We start from the raw sequence: 21,209 nt of genomic DNA on the forward strand, positions 1-21,209 counted from the left end.
GGGTGGTAGGCAGAAAATAAGACTCTGTCTCACAGCTCTGGTTTTCAACCAGTTCCCCATCGCATGTCATTGTGAGACCTTGAGTATTTTGCATTTTACAGGTAGTCTTTTCATTTTCCTTGTCTGCTTGGTGTGTGTGTGTGTCCAGCACTGGGACCTGAACTCAGAGCCTCACATACTAGCTTGGCATTTTTTCTTTTTTTCTTTTCTTTTCTTTTCTCTTTTTCCGGTTCTGAGGCATGAACTCAGGGCCTGGGCACTGTCCTGAGCTTCTTTTGCTCAAGGCTAGCTCTCTACCACTTGAGCCACAGCTCTGCTTCCCACAGCTTGCTGCCCAGGCTGGCTTTAAACCATGATTCTCAGCCTCCTGGGTAGCTAAGATTTCAGATGTGTGCCACCAGTACCCTGTCCAGTCTTCTTATTTATAGTTAAGGCCAGGTACCAGTGGTTCACACCTATAATCCTAGGTACTGAGGAGGCTGAGATCTGAGGATCGCAGTTTGAAGCCAGCCCAGGCAGCAATGTCCATGAGACTCTTCTGTCCAATTAATCACAGAATAAACTGGAAATGGTGCTGTGGCTTAGGTGATAGAGAGCTAGCCTTGAGCAAAAAAGGAACCAAGGGACATCACCCAGGCTGAGTTCAAGCGCAAGACCAGCAATAAATAAATAAACAATAAACAAAGCGTGGTTAATAATAAGGCCTGCCACATGGGAAGTTTAGAAAACTAAATGCAATACAGCACAGAGTCTGACTCAAGGTCCGCTCTTAGGATTGGTACCTGTGTGTAACCAGCATGTGCTGAAGTTTTCTGGACCTCTGTAAACACCTAACAGGAGTTCATACCTAATCATAAACAAACATAGACAGAGATGACAGAAAAACAGTAGTGAGTCTATGGGGATCGATTTCATAGTCTCTGGTTCCAAAGAGCCCAAACTATGTCATTATTCTCTATGGAGATAAGACATGGCTGGACATGAGAGACTGCCCAGGAGGACAGCTAGTTTGAGGATAGCCTGGGCTACATATTGAGACACTGTCTCGAACAAAATGACAGCCACAGTGAACAGGGAGGAAGTGCAGAGAAAGGATGTGTACAGCCCAACTGATGCATGCCCAGCCCAGGCTGCCGCCAAGCATGTGAAAGCCTGTGGGAGATGAGGCTCTCCCTAGAGCCCCTTTGAGGCAGGGCTTGCAGAATCTGACAGGGGTGAGGGCTGGCTGGGGAGGGAGTCTGTGTGCTGGGAACCCCAGTAGACAGCTTGTGTCACCACAAAAATCTAAGGACAGCTCTTAGTTATTTCTGCTTGCTTTCCATTCGTGATTCTAAGCCCGTGAGTGTGTGGCCAGGGTTCCCAGAGGTTGCCTCCACCTTGTAAGAAGCGATGGCCTCATGTGCCTGCCAGACACCATGCTAGGAATCGTAGGCATTTCACTGTCTCAACAGGCCTGCAGATTCGGCCTAGTTATTTCACCCATTTCCCAGGCAGAGATACTGAAGTATGGTAAAGCTAAATGCCCACCTCAGAAGAATAAGGCTGAGCCAGGATGGAAATAGAGTAAGCTAGGCACCAGGCACAATGCCCTGGACTTAGGAAGGGCTTAGAAAATGCCTACTGAGTTGAGAATGGAAGGGTTTATGTGCCAAAAGGGCATTTAGAAATGAGCAGATGCCTGGGCAGACTCTGAAAGACCAGCTATGTAGAGCGGCAGCTGGCAAGTTTTAAAGCTCACTGTCATCCAGCCAGAGGTCCACGGGCCCGCAGCCAGCCCTGTACAAGGACTGACTTGATCAGCTCTGGCATTTTTATTTCAGGCAATCCACCTTCCAAAGAGGTGCCTGCTGGGAAGTACCCATTCATAGTCACTGCCGATGATGGGCGCAAGGTTCCCGTGGTCCAAGCCTATGCTTTTGGCAAATACTTAGGATATCTGAAAGTCGAGTTTGATGAAAAAGGAAATGTCATCACTTCACATGGAAATCCCATTCTTCTAAACAGCAGCATTCCGGAAGGTAAGTGAAATTCAGAAGGTCATACTAGTTTAAAAAAACAAAAAACAAAAAAAACAGGTGGTTAGATTTGCCCTTCTCTCCTCCTTTTCTTAAAAAAAGATTTCAGAAAGACTCCGATACTTTTGAAGAAGTTAGCTTCACAGAGGAAGTGATTTGATTTTTTTTAACTCCCAATGCCCCAATTCCCATTGACTTCTCCAAGTTCTCTTACTTTGTTTTCTGCTTTTAAAAAGCTTTGCCCTAGCCAAGTGCTAGTGGCTCATGCCTGTAATCTTTTTTTTTGGGGGGGGGGTAGGGGGATTACTGTTGTGGGGCCTGAACTCTGAGCCTGGGCACTGTCCCTCAGCTCTTCAGCTCAAGGCTAGCACTCTTCCACTTGAGCCACAGCGCCACTTCCGGCTTCTTTTTTTGCTGATATGGTGCTGAGGAATCGAACCCAGGGCCTCATGCATGTAAAGCAAGTGCTCTACCACTAAGCCACCTTCCCAGCCCTCATGCCTGTAAGCTTTACTAGGCAGGAGCTGAGATCTGAGGATCACTGTTTGAAGCTAGCCTGGATAGGAAACCTCATGAGAGACTCTTATCTCCAATTAACTACTAGAAAACTGGAAGTGGAGGTGTGGCTCAAAGTAGTAGAGTGCTAGCCTTGAGCCAAAAAGCTTAGGAGAGCAAAAACAGCACCTAAACCCTAAATTCAAGCCCCAGGACTGACCAAAAACAAAAAAATTCAACGGGGGGCTTGCCTTGCATGCATGAGGCCCTGGGTTCAATTCCTCAGCACCACATAAGCAGAAAAAGCCAGCAGTGGCGCTGTGGCTCAAGGGGTAGAGCGCTAGCCCTGAGCTGAAGAGCTGAGGGACAGTGCCCAGGCCCAGAGTTCAGCCCCCCCCCCAAAAAAAACGGGCCAAGCAGAATGCAAATCTCAGCCTCCACTCACTAAGGACCGGTGCTATGGTCAAGTGGCTCAGTAGGATGGACCCAAGTTGTTGTTTTTTGTTTTTTGCAGGGGGGTAGATTAAAAAAATATATCTTTTTTTTACTTTTACTTGTCTGGAATTTAGAGTCAAAATCCATTTTCTTTTTCTTTTTTTTGAGTCCGGTCATGGGGCCTGAACTCTGGGCTTGGGCGCTGTCCCTCAGCTCTTCAGCTCAAGGCTAGCGCTCTACCACTTGAGCCACAGCGCCACTTCCAGCTTTTTTTTCTTTTTGCTTATGTGGTGCTGAGGAACTGAACCCAGGGCCTCAGGCATGCAAGGCAAGCGCTCTACCACTGAGCCACCTTCCCAGCCCCACATTTTATTTTTCTATCGCTTGTGTTCACACAGGATGCGTACGCACAGCCAGTGCTTCTCTTACCAGTCCTGTGCTGTTTCTCATGATCAGATGAGGATGGATGGGCCATGAGACCCTCCAGCATCCAGGAGAGCCTGTGATCACAACACAGATCTCTCATTAGCTGGTGGGGGGCAGAGAGGGGACATCGAAGACAATGTCCATAATTCAGCAAGTTCTTAGTACTTGTCCTGAAACTTTCAGAATCCCTGACACTACCACCAAATCTGTCCCAGGTAGGCAGACAGGTACTCAGCCTGATGTAGTGAGTTCAAGTTCAATTAATGAACTTACATGTTCAGCAGGTCCTTGCATTAAGATCCATTCCAAATCTAATTGCCAAGAAACAGAACAGCTATCGCTAAGGAAATGTCATAGTTAAAGCTAAAATGTACCTAGAGATGGGAACTAATTAGCAAGTGGGTTTGACTCCTTCTCCAGGATTTACATGGTCCGATCTGCTGTAACCACAGGATTCCTCTCTTCCTCCTTCCTTTATTCCATCTTTTTCCCCCATTTCCTTCTAGATCCAACCATAAAGGCAGATATTAACCGCTGGAGGCTAAAACTAGATAATTACTCTACCCAGGCACTGGGGAAAACCATTGTCTACCTGGATGGCACCACCCAGTCATGTCGCTTCAGAGAATGCAACATGGGCAACCTGATCTGTGATGCTATGGTAAGTGCAGAGCGCTGTGACTAGGGAAAGAAGAAAGGAAGACGAGAGAGGAAGAAAGGGACCACAGGCACCTGTGGTACAATTGGGAATTTTTACACAGTTAGTGCCCAGACAAAAGCTTGACTGATTTCACACCAAGTAGCTGACCTAGATTGAGTAGCCATCATTTTATAGCTCAGAACTACAGTATTTTTAGCCAGGCACTGGTATACTATGCCTATACGCCTAGCTATGCAGTAGGCTGAGATCTCAGGGTCAAGGTTAGAAGCCAGCTTGGGCAGACAAATCCAAGAAACTCTTATCTTCAACTGGCAAGCAAAAAGCTGGACCTGGAAGTTTGATTCAAGTGACAGTGTCAGCCTTCAGTAGAAAAAGCCAAGTAAGAGTGCAAGCCCCTAGAGTTCAAGCCCTAGTGCTGGCACAGAAAAGAATTAAAACTGAAGATGTTGCCAGGTAAACAGCTAGACAGTTCATAGATCTGCTTAGATCTAACTTGTCTACCCTCTTCCTCCACTTGACTCAAGAGAACCTGGAACCTTTTCCCCAAGCATAGAGTGACAGCATGTAACAATCAGAAAACATGATCGCCTATGAAGAGCTCTTGTCTGGAGCATTCTGACTGGTGCACACAGTCTGGTATTCTGACAGGGCTTGAGGTCACTGCCTGACCCAGAGGATCCTGGGAGGAGAAGCCCTGCAGTCTGGTCCACACCAGACTTAGCTTGTAATTCAGACTGCACACATGGCAAGGGATTGTTCTACCATAGTTCTCTAGCCTGGGGGATGTGGGTTTTAGAGGGGCTAAGAGCTTTCTTGTTTTCAAAGAATTTTAGAGAATCCTAGTCACAACATCATAGTTCACTTATAATAAATTATATGAAGACCAAGAAGACAAGTAGACCAATAATGTTTTATGACTACTGGCACATAAAACTACTTCTAATTCCAGATGAGAATTCTCTGGGAACGCAGGTGTGACGAAGAGCAATTTCATTTCCTTAGCAGAGCTAACCAGATTCCTGGAATTGATCCTAAGGAAGAAGATTCAGGAAAAAAAACTAATGCAAATATGTGTTACAGATTAACAACAACCTTAGACACCCAGATGAAATGTTCTGGAACCATGTGTCCATGTGTATTTTAAATGGAGGTGGTATCCGATCACCAATTGATGAGCAAAATAATGGTATGCTGCCCAGGCCTAGCTCCTTTGTCCTCTACCCTGCTTTCCCCTGGTGCTTCAGCCCTGACCATAGTCCTGACTAGCCTCAGTATCCCTCCCCTCTGCTGCCACTCATGTACCAACACGCCAGACCTTTAAGGTTGAGTTAGCTGTTCCTCAAGTGTGGTGCCTAGCCCAAAGGATACACACATGGTTCTTCCATGTAGTCAGACAGACAGACATGCAGCAGCCATGCTCAGCAGAATCCAAGATGGCCTGTATTTCTGATTTGCAAAGCCAAATTGCTAATTGAAGCAAAACACAATGGCATATCTGCTTGAAAAAAGAAAGTCAAAATCACCAGTCTTCTGAGCAGGCCAAGGACACGTTATTGGATTAAATTGGTATTTTAGTATATGTGTCTATAGATGACTGAGATTCTGAGAAATGGGAAACAAATCAATTAGATTTCCAAAACACTCTCTGATATGCTGTCAAACATAACTGATGTCAGTATGAAGCCTCAACTGATTTTCTAGCCAGACAAGAACAAGTGGTGGGGATATACCTCTCTGAAGGAAGGAATCATGCTTAACCACCTCCTGGAGATTGTGTCCAAACCAGGCTCAGAGTGGTGGACTTTTGAACCCCAGAGAGCTCCTGCCTCCTTGCCTCCTGGTCTTGGATAAGACTCAACTCCTCCCAGCCCCACCATCCATCTCCTCCCTAAGCAACCTGCAGCCTCCTCAGCTTCTAGGTCTGCCACCCAACCCCTCCCTAAGCTCCCTGCCGCTCCCTGGCTTCCTCCCTTGCTCCAAGGGACCTGGTCTCATAAGTGTTTTCTCAAGCTGTGTTTTCCTTTTTGCCGCCTCTGCGGCTACTATCAGGAACCATCACCTGGGAGAACCTCGCTGCTGTGTTGCCCTTCGGAGGCACATTTGACTTGGTCCAATTAAAAGGCTCCACCCTGAAGAAGGCTTTTGAGCACAGCGTGCATCGTTATGGCCAGTCCACGGGAGAGTTCCTGCAGGTGGGCGGTAAGTCACTGGTCTGAGGACAGCTGATCAAGATGAGGTGAGCTTTCCTGCTGGTTGGCTCATCCACCCATTCAAGGTGACCTTTGTGGTCAAGCTTGTCTGAGTTCCCACACACACACACACACTCAACACCAATATGTCATATTTCAATTGCTATGGCGATTAGGGTAGAGGTCATGGTTCCAAAGCCCTGGCACCCTGGCAATGAGCAATATTTGCCAACTGTGATTTGGACATCAGATAGGTCCTCCTTGGGAGCTCACCCTACCAACACTAGGCTTATCAGCTGCTGGAGGCTGAGATCTGAGGCTGAGATCTGAGGATTGTAATGTGATGCCATCATGGGCAGAGCAATCTGTGAGACTCTTATCTCCAATAAACTAGCAAAAAGCTGCAAGGGCTTCTGAGATGTTCCCATATGGAAGTGGCGCTGTGGCTCAAGTGGTAGAGTACTAGCCTTGAGCTGAAAAGCTGAGGGACAGAGCCTATGCCCAGAGTTCAAGCCCCATGACCGAGAGACAGACAGACATACACACACACACACACACACACACACACACACACGTTCCCATACCCCAGTAATTTTAACACTCCAGAGAATTAATCCTTAATAATCTTCTTTCCTCAGAAACCATTTTCTGCCTGCACTTTCTTTCCATCATAGCCCTACTTGAAGAGTGGTACTGAGCTGGCGAGTCTTCTTGGGCAGAACTCACTGTTATTAGGGTTGAACAGCTAGCCCTGGCCTGCTCCTATGGCATGGCCCTAACACCCAGCATTTTCCTAGCAGGAAGCAGAAGAAACAGTAATGCTCTGATACTCTAGGTGCTAGTTCTCTGCCCCTTGAGCCACATTGCCACTTGCAGCTTTTTGCTGTTTTATTGGAGATAAAGAGTCTGTGGGACTTTTCTGCCCAGCATAGCTTCACAACATAAGGTGCTAGGAAACTAGTCCAATCCCAAGTAACCACAGTTTAGTCTTCAGAGTTGTTTACACATGCCTTCTGCCTCTTTTTCTCATTGCTAAAGCCTTTGAATTAAGTTACTAGAGCGATTAAGGATTTTAGGGTAGGCAATGTGGAGGTTTTTTTCCCCACAAAATTCTGATTCAATGCCCATTTTCCTTCCAGTAGGTCCCACAACTCCTGGGGGAACTCAAGATGGCCCCAAGCTGGGTGCCAGTGGTCTTGTCTCTAACCCTAAGTATTTAGGAGGCTGAGATGTGAGGATCAAGAGGTTCATAGCTAGCCTGAGTAGGAAAGTCTGTGAGACTTTTATCTCCAATTATCCAGCAAAAAGCCAGAAGTGGAGCTGTGGCTCAAGTGATAGAACACCAACCTTGAGCAAAAGAGCTAAGGACAACAGCCTTGAGTTCAAGTCTGGGTACTGGCATACCACCCACTCCCTGCTCCCCACACACACCATGACCCTAACGAAGAAAGGGTCACTAAGCATCCCTTTGATTTCCGTGATAAAATCCCACTTAGGCTCAACCTAAAGGAGAAGCAATTCTAGCACCTCAGTTCCAGATATTGGCAAGACTCCCTTCCTTGCTGGACAGAAGTCTGTCTTGGGTCTAGTTTTAGGAGTTTTGTTTGTGTTTAAATTCTGGAAATTTTTACAAATTCTTTTCTAGGAATCCACGTGGTGTACGATCTTTCCCGGAAGCCTGGGGACAGAGTGGTCAGATTGGACGTGCTCTGCACCCGGTGCCGCGTACCACAGTACGAGCCTCTCAACTTGGACGAAACGTACAAAGTGATCCTCCCCAGCTACTTGGCCAGCGGGGGCGATGGATTCCAGATGATTAAAAAGGAATTGTTAAAACATGACTCCGGTATGCACACAGGGCTCTTCCTCTGTCAGTCCCAAAAGTACTCAGGACCAAAAGAACTGGGTTGTAAAGGATGCTATTATAGTACCAGGAGGGCAGAGCCAGAAAACAGATCCTGTCCCTGTGCTGCTGACTTCCTTCTGCTTTGCCTGTTGGAAGACAGCAGCACAGCACTGGGGAATATCCTCACTCCCACCTTCCCTCACACACACATATACCCAGCCATCCCTAGGGAAAATCTTTGTGTGTGTGTGTGCCAGTCCTAGGCTTGAACTCCAGGCCTGGACACTGTCACTGAACTTTTGAACTCAAGGATAGCCCTCTACCACTTGAGCCACAGCTCTACTTGTGACTTTTTTTGGTAGTTAATTGGAGATAAGAGTCTCATAGACTTTCCTATCTGGGCTGGCTTTGAAACATGATCCTCAGATCTCAGCCTCCTGAATAGCTAGAATTACAGGTGCAAGCCACTGGTTCCTGGCTAGTAAATCTGTTTTTAAATTTATACATATGTATGTATATATATATATAATTTACATATATATGAATATATCATATATATACATATATTTATATATTATTTGTTTTGTACTGGGGCTGGGGCTTGAACTCCAGGGTCTGGATGTAGTTCCTTAGCTTTATCACTCAAGGCTGGGTCTCTACCACTTGAGCCACAACTCTACTTCCAGCTTTGTGGTGTTTAATTGTAGATGAGTCTCATAAGCTTTCCTACCCTGTCCGACTTTGATTAGCTATCTTCAGCTCTCAGACTTCTGAGTAGCTGGGATTATAGGCATGAGCCACCACTGCCTGACTCTCAACTAATTACTCTTGACCCAAGTTCCCAAGGCCTTAGTTTTGGAGTGGTGCAAAACCTATGATATCAATGACTTCTCTGAAAGGCTTCACTCAGACACATGGTCACATACAAAGAAAGGAATTTAGTGTCAGTAACCTGACAGGCTACCTTCTGGGCTGAGAGTAGTAGCCAGGGGGGTACTACGAGCACAGTTACATAGGGTCTGGTTCCTGTGAGCCCTGAAGGGTGTGAGAGCGAAGGGCTCCATTATGGCGGGGCTAAGATTTATGGTTGCAGCTGCATGAGCAGAAAATTACTTCAGGGGGGGTCTCTTGTTACCATTTATGGTTGTAGCTGCACAAACGGGATACTGCTTCCAGTGGGGAGCTGCCATTATCGGTTGCAGCTGCCTGCTTTGAAAGGCCCTGTGTCCTCTAATTTCAGGGAAGGGGCCATGCTTTACTGCAAGGCCTAAGACAGCAGTGTGTCTCCTGAGATGAGGAAATCCGGCTACCACGCCTCCCTTTTTTGTTTATGCTTGGTGGGAATATCACATTAGGGTGCATGGGTGACGGTCTATCTTCTGTAATTGCTTCCTGTTGGATAATAGCCAGTTATGTGGCAGCATCCTGAGGGGTAATGTGGTATTGTCCCCGGAGCATCTGACTGACCATCTGGTTGGTGAAGTCTTGCTCTTTCTGTGAGGATATTTTGCAGGCATCTAAAAATGCAAGGAATAATTAAAAGGAAAACAAAAATGGCCCTAAGAGGACCCAGGAGGGGCAACATCCATGTGGCTAGGGAACTCCATAGGGATGAATCAGAAACGAGGGAGCGTTGCTAGCGTGTAAGTCAGGGGCAAGCTTGTCTAATGCCTGTATATTTTCTTCCACTTGTCCTGACATGGGTATATAGTAGCAACACTTTGTCCCACCTTTTTCTTCAGTGAGAAGGTCTAAAGCTCTCCTATTTTGGAGTGTGCCATCAGCCATAGAATTAAGTTGAGTTGGTAGAAGGTGTAGGGCCTCTGCTTTCCTCAATAGAGGAAAGCAGATGTTCAATGAGTTCCTTAGATGTTATGGAATGGTAGAGACTCATACCAGATAGCCCAACAGAGATGACAGTGGACATCAAGCTCACTCCCACCAGAACTGGGAGGAAAATGGCCTGTCTCTGTCAGCCTGGATGTGGGTTTGAGGTGAAGGTACTTAAGGTTTTGAACTCTGTGTGGGCATACAAAGTGTACTGCGGAACTGAAGAAACCAGTATGCAGGGGGAGGGAGAGCCCGGACTGGTACACCTAGTCAAAGAGGAGCTGCACCAAAAGACGGTTCCATTGGTGCTAAGGATTTGGTCATGAGATGCTTACTTGACATACCCTCAGGTTTGGCAGGACACACAAGGAATTATGAGTCCTACAGCAAGACACAGAGGCATTTTATAATGCAAGAGGAGGTTTGAGGGCCACCACATAATGGGTGCAGAGCAGGTTTTATCTTTAGCAGAAACATTAAGAGGAACCATAGTTACAGGGGATTGCTGTAACAGCACAAAGGAAACAATTTGTTGCAGTGTAATTGAGGGCTTGAAGAAAAGACTGGTTTAGTAGACTTTTCCAGGTGAGGGGCTTGTAGGAGGATAGAGAATTTTTTAAGGCTGTAGAGGACTTTTTTATGATAGGGAAAGCCACCTCAAGGGCTATTTTGAGGTTGATGGGCACATATACCCAGTAAATCTTAATTATTCTGGTAGTTAGTTGGGAATTCGTTGAACGCATTACTCCTATTTCCCACTTTTTGTCCCATGGGTTGTTTATTGTAAAGGTAATATTATGGGTGCAGTTGATAAAAAAATTTTGTTTCCCAGGCCAAATTTTTGGTCAAGGTCCAAAGAATGGCAGTAATGAAACTTGTAGCTCCAGGAGAGGCAACTGTGGGAAGTAGTGTCCTGTTTGCAATAGTCATTGCCCTGATCTGAGATGAGACAGAGGGTCTTAGGGTCATAGTGGTAATGTGACACATAATAACATTCTGAAGTACAGGCCTGTCTTAGTTGAAGGAGAGGGCTATATGGGTCTGGTGCATCCTGTGGAGGGGCACCAAGCGGAGGAAAGCACCCATTGGAAAGAGGGAGTAATCACATAAAAATGCCAGGCATATGGGTTATGTACCTGGGGCTCTGCTCAAGTATGGGCCACACACTGCAAAGTTTCCAGAATATCAAGGGCAAGGAAAAAGATTATGTAGAATAGAAGAAGGTAAGAGAATAAAAAAGAAAGTGGGGAAAGGTATATATCTCTTCTGGGGTTAAGTCAGATACTGTGCCTTGCAAGTGTAGATCCTGCACCAAACAGAGGAGAATAGGAAGGGCAGTGAGGTCTAGGGTGAAAATGACATTCAGCCCACAAAATATGGAGAAATTGATAGTAGCGAGATAGGGAGAAAAGTGGTGTGTGGTGGGGGGGGCGGGGGGAGACTACTCATCTGTGGAGACCAAGTCCTCAGGACGTTTCACTGTTGTGGAGTCTTCCAGAATGCTGGGCAGGCTCAGCTCCACTTTGTTTGTAATCCAGATGCAGAGGTCTTGGGAGGAGTTTGGGGAGTGTGCTGTAAGAGGATGCTGTAGGCTGATGAAGCTTTCTGTTACAGTTGTGAATCCAATGCAGCGGCTCTGGACCTTAGAGGCTGTTGGGTGGAAAGTATAATGGGGTAGGGACCATCCCATTTAGGAAGGAGGCTAAAGAAGTGGGTGGAGGGTTGAGATTGATGAGTATTGGAGACATAAACTAAATCTCCAGCCTGTAAGGGTGATTGGGAAAGGCATGGGAATTTGTTGGTTTTTATACATGCTCAGGTGAGACTCTTCTTTGGATTCTTTTTTTGTCCTGTCCTGTTGGGAACTTATTGTCTAAACTGTCCCATTTGGCAGGTTTTATGGTAGGGATATCCTTCTGACACTGGCAGCCTGCACTTTCAGATAAAGGCCGGGGGTGAAGTTTTTCTGAGATCCTGGAGGGGTGCTTTAGGGGAGGTCAGTAGACCATGGGAGCAGCATGGGGTTATGAGAGCAAAGCAGATCCTCATCATGTGAAACCCTGAAGGGGTATAGAAAGTTGAGGGGCATCGTGGTCTTTTCTGGCTACTGCCTGCTGACATGGGGGCCTCAAGGAGTCACTGGGTCTGGGGTCTTCAGGATCCAGGTCTGTACAGGGCAGGGCAGAGCAGGGCAGTGTAATTGAAGCCTCTGGTTGCTGGCAGTAAGAGGATGGATTTGAGTTGCTCCCAGGAGGTGTCCTGAGTGAGGGCTATTATTCTGTTAAAGAGAAACGCTTGAAAAAGGTGAGATCAGGCAAAAGGCTGACAAGGTAGCAGGACCAGTTGATAGGAATGAGACATGAAAGCACACTCTGGGCACAAGCCAGAAAAGTTTCATTCAGAGCACAAGCCCAGGGTAGCCTATTACAGGGAAGGAGGAATTCCCTTGTAACTAATCTAGGGGAAGAAAGGGAGTGCCTAGCGTGTCTGGCAACTGGGTGGGGGAAAGCATGGTGGACTGGTTGAGAATAACCAGTCAGAGAGTAGGGCTAGATTGGAGTGGTTAAGAGACCAGTGAGAGGCCTTGGTAGATGTCTGGATTATAGAGTATGTATGGGAGATCTACGAAGCTGCCTAGGATTAACTGCACTAAGACTCACATTAAGTTCCTGTCCAGTGAGAAGACAGGTATGACCATTAGGCATGTTCATTAACTAGTTTCTTTTAATCTCCCTGCTCTGGTTAATTTGAAAGGTAGAGCTCACAGTGACTCCATTTAGGATGTGATGCCATCCCTTCTTACTCCCCTCCACGATCCCTTGTTGTCAAGAGTGGCTTTGTCCCAGGGGTCCTGGGATGTCTTGTCTCAGTTGCCATTTCTGCTCATTGGCCTGGGTGCTGTCCCTGAGCTCTTTTGCTCAAGGTTAGCACTCTGCCACTTTGAGTTGTAGTGCTACTTTTGTTTTTTTGTTTTTGGGGTTTTTTTTAAATAGTTTATTGGAGATAAGAGTCTCAGAAGAATTTTTCTGCCTGGGCTGCTTTGAACTGCAATTCTCAGATAAAGTGAGCCTTTGCCACAAAACCCTTTTATTCCCAATTGAAGCAACAAAGAGAGCAATAGAAATAATAAGCAGAACCTACCTGTAATTCATTAAGAATTGACCAACAAATACTTGCCAGTTATTTCTCTGTGGGTGACTAAAAGCTGTAAGGATAAAAATCTGTAATGACTAAAACTCAGTAGGCTTGATGAGGGAGTTTTAAATAGCAACTGCTTAGCTGAGTGTAGCACTTTAGGATACTACTGAAACTATTATCAGTTCTGTATCTAAGGTGGCTTACTTTTTTCTTATGTTTTCTTTATATTTAACTCTTAGACACATTTGTTCATACCCAAGTCTGATGAGGTTTGAATTTAAAACTGCCTCCTTTTTTTCCTTTGGCCTGTGGACCAGGTTATCTCAGAACTGTCTCAGGACAATTCAGTGTGACTCTCTCCACAGTCAGGTTGCAGGGCCAGAACAGTTTGCTAGATTTTAGGCTCACATCACAGCTTCTATTGATAAAGATTTTTCCTTTTAATGAGCAGCACACTTGATAATTAACACCTTTAATACAAGGTTTACATTAGCTACTATTGCAGTCCAAAAGCAAAGAATTTTTATACCATGATGACAGTTTGCATGTATTACAATGAAATTTCTTTAATGTGTTCATACACACACTTGTGCACAAAAGTTTTAAGGCACACTTAGGATTTTTTCCTTAAAAAAAAATCAGCCAGGCACCTGTGGCTCATGCCTGTAAACCTACCTACTTAGGAGGCTGAGATCTGAAGATCACAGTTCAAAGCTAGCCCAGGCAGGAAAGTCCAGGAGACTCTTATCTCTAGTAGACCACTAGAAAACTGAAAGTGGAGCTGTGGCTCAAGTGGTAGACCACTCACCTTGAGCTGAAGCTCAAGGATAGCACCCAGGCCCAGAGCTCAAGCCCCACAACTGACAAGAAAGAAGAAAGAAAGGGAAGAAAGGGAAGAAAGAAAGAAAGAAAGAAAGAAAGAAAGAAAGAAAGAAAGAAAGAAAGAAAGAAAGAAAGGAAGGAAGGAAGGAAGGAAGGAAGGAAGGAGGGAAGGAAGGAAGGAAGGAAGGAGAGAGAAAGAAACAAAGAGAGAGGGGAAGGAAGGAAGGATGGAAGGAAGGAAGGAAGGAAAGAAAGGAGGGAAAGAAAGAAAGACAATTAGTGTACAAAATGACCTCTAAGGAAGCAGACAGACAAACAAAAGCAGAAAGACAGGGTCACACAGTAACAGAGTGTGGGTGCCTTCGAGGAGAGACAGAAAGACAGTTTTAACTAAGAATTTAAGCCAGGGAGGCTAGCCTTGAGAGGAGACCTGGGGGAGGGGACCCCATCTGCATCTCAACTCAAGAGCATAAACAAGAAAGGCAAAGAGACAGACAGACAGACATATAAACCCAGACAATGCCTTTGGTGCTGGCCACTTCCCGGAGGGAAAGGAGAGGAGCAGGCGCCCTGGGCTGCTGAGCTGCAGGAGGCTGGACTGAGGGCGAGTGCATGGTGGTGTCGGGGAGGACTCCAGCTGTGGCAGGAGGCAGAGGGGAGAGAGGAGGCAAGTCGAGGCTGTGGAGGTGGCAGTGTTGGTGGGGAAAGGGGAGCATGAGGTGCAGTGACTGGGCTTAGAGGGGAGAAAGGAAAAGCCTATGTGTAGGAAAGCTCTTCCCATTTTCCCCCCAGCGCTCCCAGAAGTTATATCCCAAAGGGGAGTGGGAAGGGATATGTGAAGAGGACTCTCCTCTGGTGAAGAGCACATGGTACTAGTTACAAGGGACAGTGGGCACCCCCAAAAGTTCCTCCACTGGCAAAAGTGTGGAGGAGACGGGGAAGGGATGGTCACCCATGATCCACCAAGTCCAGGGCAAAAGCCTCGAAGGCAAAGGCCTGGAGGGAGCCCCAGAGCTCCGTACCAAGACTTCAGCCATCAGCAATGGAATCTCAGTTCCGGGAAAAGAGCTCACTCATCAAGGAGGATCGGTGGACGTAGATGGCCGCTGGTGGATGTGAAGTCCGAGTGCTCAGTGATGGGAGAGAGAGAGAGTACCTCCGGTGATTTTCAGTGGGAGCCAGAGGGGTCGAGATTCGCTGAGAGGGGAAGAGCAAAGTCAATGGGATGGCCCTGAACAGAGTCACAGCACCTACGAAAGGCTTCCCCAAGAAAAAATCACTGGGCCACATGGTCACATCCAGAGAAAAGGAATTTAATGTCAGTAACCTGACAGGCTACCTTCTGGGCTGAGAGTACCAGCCAGGGGGGCACTACGAGCACAGTTACAGAGAGTCGGGTTCCTGTGAGCCCTGAAGGGTGTGAGAGCGAAGGGCTCCATTATGGCGGGGCTAAGATTTATGGTTGCAGCTGCATGAGCAGAAAATTACTTCAGGGGCGTCTCTTGTTACCATTTATGGTTGTAGCTGCACAAACGGGATACTGCTTCCAGTGGGGAGCTGCCATCATCGGTTGCAGCTGCCTGCTTTGAAAGGCCCTGTGTCCTCTAATTTCAGGGAAGGGCCATGCTTTACTGCAAGGCCTAGGACAGTGGCATGTCTCCTGACATGGAGAAGATCCTGATAACATTCTCTATTCCTCTAGTCATCCAATTCCAAACAACCAGCGTATGTCATGTCTGCAGTATGAAAGGTCAACCAATGCCTTTGTCCTTATGATCACCAGTATTCTTTTCTCTGTGAACTGGACCCCTGGAATTGTAAAGTGAATGCCATCCCTTTTTTTAAAAAAATCCAAAATGGTTATTATAAACATTATGGACAAAAGGGTTACAGTTGCATAAGTCCAGGTAAAAAGTGCATTTCTTTTTGGACAATGTCACCCTTCTGAGTGCCTTCCCTTTTACAACTACCAAAGGCTTTAGAGAAAGACACTGTTTGTCCCACGCTTCTTATTATGAACTGGTAATTACTTTTTCTGTAATTCCATTAATGTATGTCTTTTTCTAGGTGACCAAGATATCAGCGTGGTTTCTCAATACATCTTAAAAATGAAAATAATTTATCCAGCAGTTGAAGGTCGGATCAAATTTTCAGCAGGAAGTCATTACCATGGGAGGTTTCCCTTAATATTTCTTTCATTTTGGTCAGTGATCCTTTTTATATACCAATAGCCAAAAGTTCTCCTTGCCATTAATGTGAAACTGCATTTTCCCCCGAAGTGAGACTCAAATGTTCCCTGTAAGGTCCTAACTTTGGGACTTTGCACATCATCCTCAGGCTCCTAAGATGCATCTTAGAGCATATAAGGAAGAGATTGACCTCAGCTCTCCAGCAACCTAGTTAGAAGAAAGAGAAAGCAATCAAATAGGGAGAACACAAATCAGACTGCGCATGTACATCAAAATGTTAACAAAATTGTATTAACTTTAAGCCACATAATTTTTCTCCTGTATATCCATTTTTATCCCATCAAACAGCTGTTTACATGGAATTGTATCTTGTACAACAGGATTTTAAGCACACTGTCTGATTTAATGGCCACAAGTGCCTTCCCCTACTTTGACAGATGAGGAAACTGACCTCACAAGGTTCACTTGCTCAAGGCCATTTATTCATGACTGAGAAATCCAAAGCCTTTGACCTCAAGTCCAACCAGCTTTCGACTACATCAAGTTGCTGTTAAGATTGATAGTGAAAATCTCTTCATAACCATCAGTGGCTCCAAGCTCATGGATGACAAGCCTCTGCTTTTATTCCTGTACTCTACCATTTCCTTTTTGACTCCTGTTGAAATGGCAGATTTAATGGGCTAAACACGGGACAGTATTCTCTTGCATCACCTTGTGCCTTTAATGAGTCAGGTTGCAAACTCGTGGAGCAGATCATGGGAAAGGCCAAGGGCTGTCAAAGACAGTCTTGGTGCAAGGGAGAAAGGAAAGATGACAGAACTGATTTGCATTATAGAAGAGCCAGAGCAACTGGGTATTTAGGTCTTTTAAGTAAATATGTGTGAAAGAGTAACAACCTGACTTGCAGCTTTGGTGTTGTTAATTTTATGAAATTATCTGGCCCTGCTTCTATGCTTACTGTACCACAAGAAGGGAACCTTCAAAAATGAGCTGTAATTCTAACACTGTACCTCTCCCTCCCCCAAGACACCAACATTGCACATATTTTAGACACATCAAACACACTATGGGAGATCCAGAGTTCCAGAGGATGAGTTGCCCTTAAGAAGTGATATAAATAAGATGTCTGAAGTCCATTTGCCTTAAAATAATCATTGTAAGTCATTCTCAAGTCCAGATATAAGAACACATGCCCAGAAAATACTTAGACTGATGAAATAATTTATGCCCCAAAGCAAACACATGTTCAACATGGAGTGGGACCAGGTAGCCTCTTCAACATTGCTTCAGTAAGTCAACAAAAATCATGGGCAAACAACAGCTAGAGGTTTTGGGAGGGAACATGTTTGTTTCCTACTGTTTACAAATAAGTACTCTTCATAGAATTGGAACGTGGTTGAAGTAAAATAATTCCCTCAATTCTGTGCATCTACAAGTTATCCATAAACAAACATCAATAAGATTGTACAAAACAGTAAAGAAAGGTACATTTGGAGTAGATATTTTTATGCTTGGCCAGTAAACTATGTCCTCGAGTATAATTTTTAAGGAATAGTTTTGTAATTTTTCTAAATATGTGTTCGTGTATTGTGCAGTGGTGTTAAGAAATTACCTTAGACCACTTGGCAATTGTAGATTCCAAATAATAAAACTGAAGATATGCTTCTTTGTCTTTGATAATTCTTTCAATTCACTCCAATATGTGTGACTTAAGACATGTCTGAAACCTTTTTTTCTTATGCCAGGACTGGTGCTTGAACTCAGGGCCTGTGCTGTTCCTTAGCTTCTTCACATAAAGCTGGCACTGTACCACTTCAGCCACTCAATGATTTCCAGCTTTTTGGCAGTTAATTAGAGCTAAGAGTCTCAGGGATTTTGCTACCCAAATTGGCTTTAAGCCATAATCCTTAGATTTCAGCTAGTATTACAGGTGTGAACCACCCATGCCTGGCTTGAAGAACTTTTGACAACTTTTCACTACTATCACTTCTCTTAATTATAAACCCTAGGCCATCTGGCAACTCTCCTATTCCCTTCCTATTCTAAAAATAAAAATAAAAATTGTGTGCAGTTTTTAAGTAGGAGAGAAAGATAATTTTTAAGGGAAGACTACTGAATGTTCTGGGTTTGATACATAGAATCTAATGTAGACATGATTTTGAGGCCTAATTTCCTAAAAGTAAAACACCCAAGGTAATACAGTAGTTTTCACTAGTTTTATCTGAATTGGTTGTGTGCCTATGAATCTTTTTAAACATGCTGATAAGAAGCTAGTTTTACATCAATCGGCCACATTAAAGTCATTGGCAGTTAGTACTTCTTGTGTGTGTGCTAGTCTTAGAGTCTGCACTCAGCACCTGGGTACTGTCCCTGAGCTTCTTTGCTCAAGGCTAATGCTCTACCACTTGAGCCACAGCTCTACCTCTTGCTTTTCTTGGTGGTTAACTGGAGATAATTGTCTCACAGACTTTCTTGCCAGGGCTGGCTTCAAACTGCAGGTCTCAGCCTCCTGAGTAGCTAGGAACAGACATTAGCCATCATCACCCAGCTAATATTCTTTTAATTAAAGAAAATTGGTAGCTGTCTTAGTCTGTTGGGTCAGTGTAACAAAAACCACAGAATAGGTGGCTTATCCACAGAAATTTACTTCCCATAATTCTAGAGGCCAGGCCTAGTCAAAGATCAAGGTGCTGGTAGAGGTAGTACCTAGTGAGGACCTGTTTCTTGCTTCCTGGATGGTTCTTGCTTTGTGTCCTCACTGGTAGAAGAGGCCAGGCAACTTGGAGTCTCTCTTATAAAGATACTAAATATGAGGCCCCTGTCCTCATCACTCAGTGACCTCCCAAAGGTGCACCTTCCTACCACCACCATGGGAGGTATTCCTAGCAGAAGGATTGTGGTGAGGGGACAATGTGTGCAGACATTCTGACCTTGGCACAGTTGCTTTCAGCACTTTGCCATAAAAAAAGGTGCCTAAATCTCCTAGAAGGAAGTCTGGTCTGCTAACAGTTGACCATTAGAAAAAGAATCAGTTCTTCAGAGACTATAGTCTCATGGATGTGTGGATTGGTGAGCAGTGTAACTGCTAGTCACAATTGGGAAAAGGTCCCTGCATTCGTTTTCGTTTCCTGGGCTTCCATAATGAATCACAAAAACAAGATGGCTAAAATGACTGAAACACATTGTTTCACAGTGCTGGAGCTACAAATCTGAGGTCAAGTGGCAAGTAGTTCTTCGTGCTGGGGTGGGTGGGGGGAGGGAGAGAGAGGGAAAGGAGAGCTGAATGGGAGAATCTGCTCCACGTCTCTCCCCCAGCAGCTGCATCCTCAGATATCCGTGCCTTGCATCCTCTTCCTTCTGCATTTTTCTGTCCCATCCAATTTCTCCTTTCATAAGGTCAGCAGTCATACTGGATAAAGCCCACAGCAATTACTTCACTTTTGTGATCAGCACAACCCTATTTCCAGTTACAGTTACTGAGTTTAGGATTAAGTCCAGCCATGGTACTTCATCATCTTTTTGGAGAACACAGATTCCCACCTGACCTACAGAACCAGCTGCAGTAGGTCAGTGAACAGCTCTCTGTCCTACATGTTTTGAAAATGAGTTATATTTAATGATGTGTGTTGACAAAACAATACTTTTTAAGTTCTTTTGGCACCATTATCACTAACAAAAGGAAACAATTTTCCTATCCTATAAAAACCTGAAGAAATCTTAAATCCCAGGCATCTAAGAACTTTAATTAAATACTTCACAAAATCCATTATTGATAAACGAGCTAGGGAACAATAACAACATCCTAGGCTCAATCCACAATACAAGGATGCCTGGAATATTAACAATAGCAAAGGACTGGTGGCTGAAAAACAAATCTCTAAGCAGAGACAACTCCAGAAGGACATGAGCTAAGTGCCCCACATCGTGAAGAAGCATGGAAAACCAGTTCAAAAAATGGACAGTAAGTCAGACCAGTGAAATATGGTGCAAATCCACCACAGCAGCAGTCTTGGAACACAGCTCTGGTGATGAATATTCTGAACCAAGACCAGAGTGCTGCGATGCTGGCCTCCACTGATGCTAATAGTCACAGCAGCCTTTGATTATCCATGGTCCTTGGATTCTTGCCTCTTTATAGATGGGAACATATAATTAGCGGAGACTGGCTAGCCCATAATGTCTTTCATAAAGATAAAAGCCTAAACGACAATTGAGCTCTGGTCTTTTGTCTTTCATCCTGAAAATGTGCCTCTTTCCAAAGACTTGGGGATTTCTTTAAATAAGGTTTTCTTTTACAGGTCTTTCTCTAGGATCCAGACCTTAGATTATGTTCTCTTTCCTGCTTACTCCTAATCTCTTGATAATCTCATCTGGTTTCATGACTTCACAACTATATGCTGGTGATTCCCACATTTTGATCCCATACTCTATGCCACTCTCCCCGCAATTCCAGAGTTAGCAACATCTGTCGACTTGACATTTCTAGTCCAGATACTTAATAGGCATCTCAAATGTCAGATATCCTAAAATGAATTTATAATTTTACCTTTTTTTGGCAAGTCCTGAGGCTTGAACTCAGGACTTGAGCACTGTCCCTAAGCTTGTTTGGCTCGACTGGCACTCTTACCACTTGAGCCACAGTTCCACTTTCAGCCTTTTCTGCTAGGCAAGCACTCTGCCACTAAGCTATAAACATGTGCCAGTCTCTGGCTGGGATGTAGCTCAGTGGCAAAGCACTTACCTAGAAGTGCAACATCCTGGGCTCAATCCACAGTACCAAGAAATAAAAAATAAAAATATAGACAAAAAAATATCTATGCACACACACACACACACACACACACACACACACACACACACATGTATCACATGCCAGTCTCAATCCTCCTTGTTTCATTTGCTAAATCTTTCATGGATGCTCAGGGCACACCATGGGCAACATTCCTGCCTGCTTCCTTTTTCTCAAATTCATATCCATCACTAAACTCTGTTGCCTATCTTTAGAAAATAAAGACTTCAGGGGCTGGGGAGGTGGCTCAGTGGTAGAGTGCTTGCCTTGCATGCATGAGGCCCTGGGTTTGATTCCTCAGCACCACATAAGCAAAAAAGAAAAAAAAAGCCAGAAGTGGCGCTGTGGCTCAAGTGGTAGAGCGCTAGCCTTGA

At 45.0% G+C, this 21,209-nt stretch overlaps 1 protein-coding gene across 1 annotated transcript in view; it reads left to right on the forward strand.

Moving 5' to 3' along the window:
• Positions 1–17,711, forward strand: part of Nt5e (5'-nucleotidase, ecto (CD73)) — a 61,984-nt gene extending 44,273 nt beyond the window's left edge. Inside the window, exons 4-9 of the mRNA XM_013032878.1 lie at positions 1,821–2,018; positions 3,878–4,032; positions 5,113–5,218; positions 6,082–6,231; positions 7,867–8,067; positions 15,925–17,711. Coding sequence (XP_012888332.1) covers positions 1,821–2,018; positions 3,878–4,032; positions 5,113–5,218; positions 6,082–6,231; positions 7,867–8,067; positions 15,925–16,088 — 974 coding nt within the window. The 3' untranslated portion in view covers positions 16,089–17,711. The remainder of the gene's footprint in view (positions 1–1,820; positions 2,019–3,877; positions 4,033–5,112; positions 5,219–6,081; positions 6,232–7,866; positions 8,068–15,924) is intronic.
• The last annotated feature ends 3,498 nt before the right edge of the window (positions 17,712–21,209 follow it).

Source organism: Dipodomys ordii, unplaced genomic scaffold, assembly GCF_000151885.1.
Source record: "Dipodomys ordii isolate 6190 unplaced genomic scaffold, Dord_2.0 Scaffold158, whole genome shotgun sequence".
In the NCBI taxonomy this organism is placed as follows: domain Eukaryota; kingdom Metazoa; phylum Chordata; class Mammalia; order Rodentia; family Heteromyidae; genus Dipodomys; species Dipodomys ordii.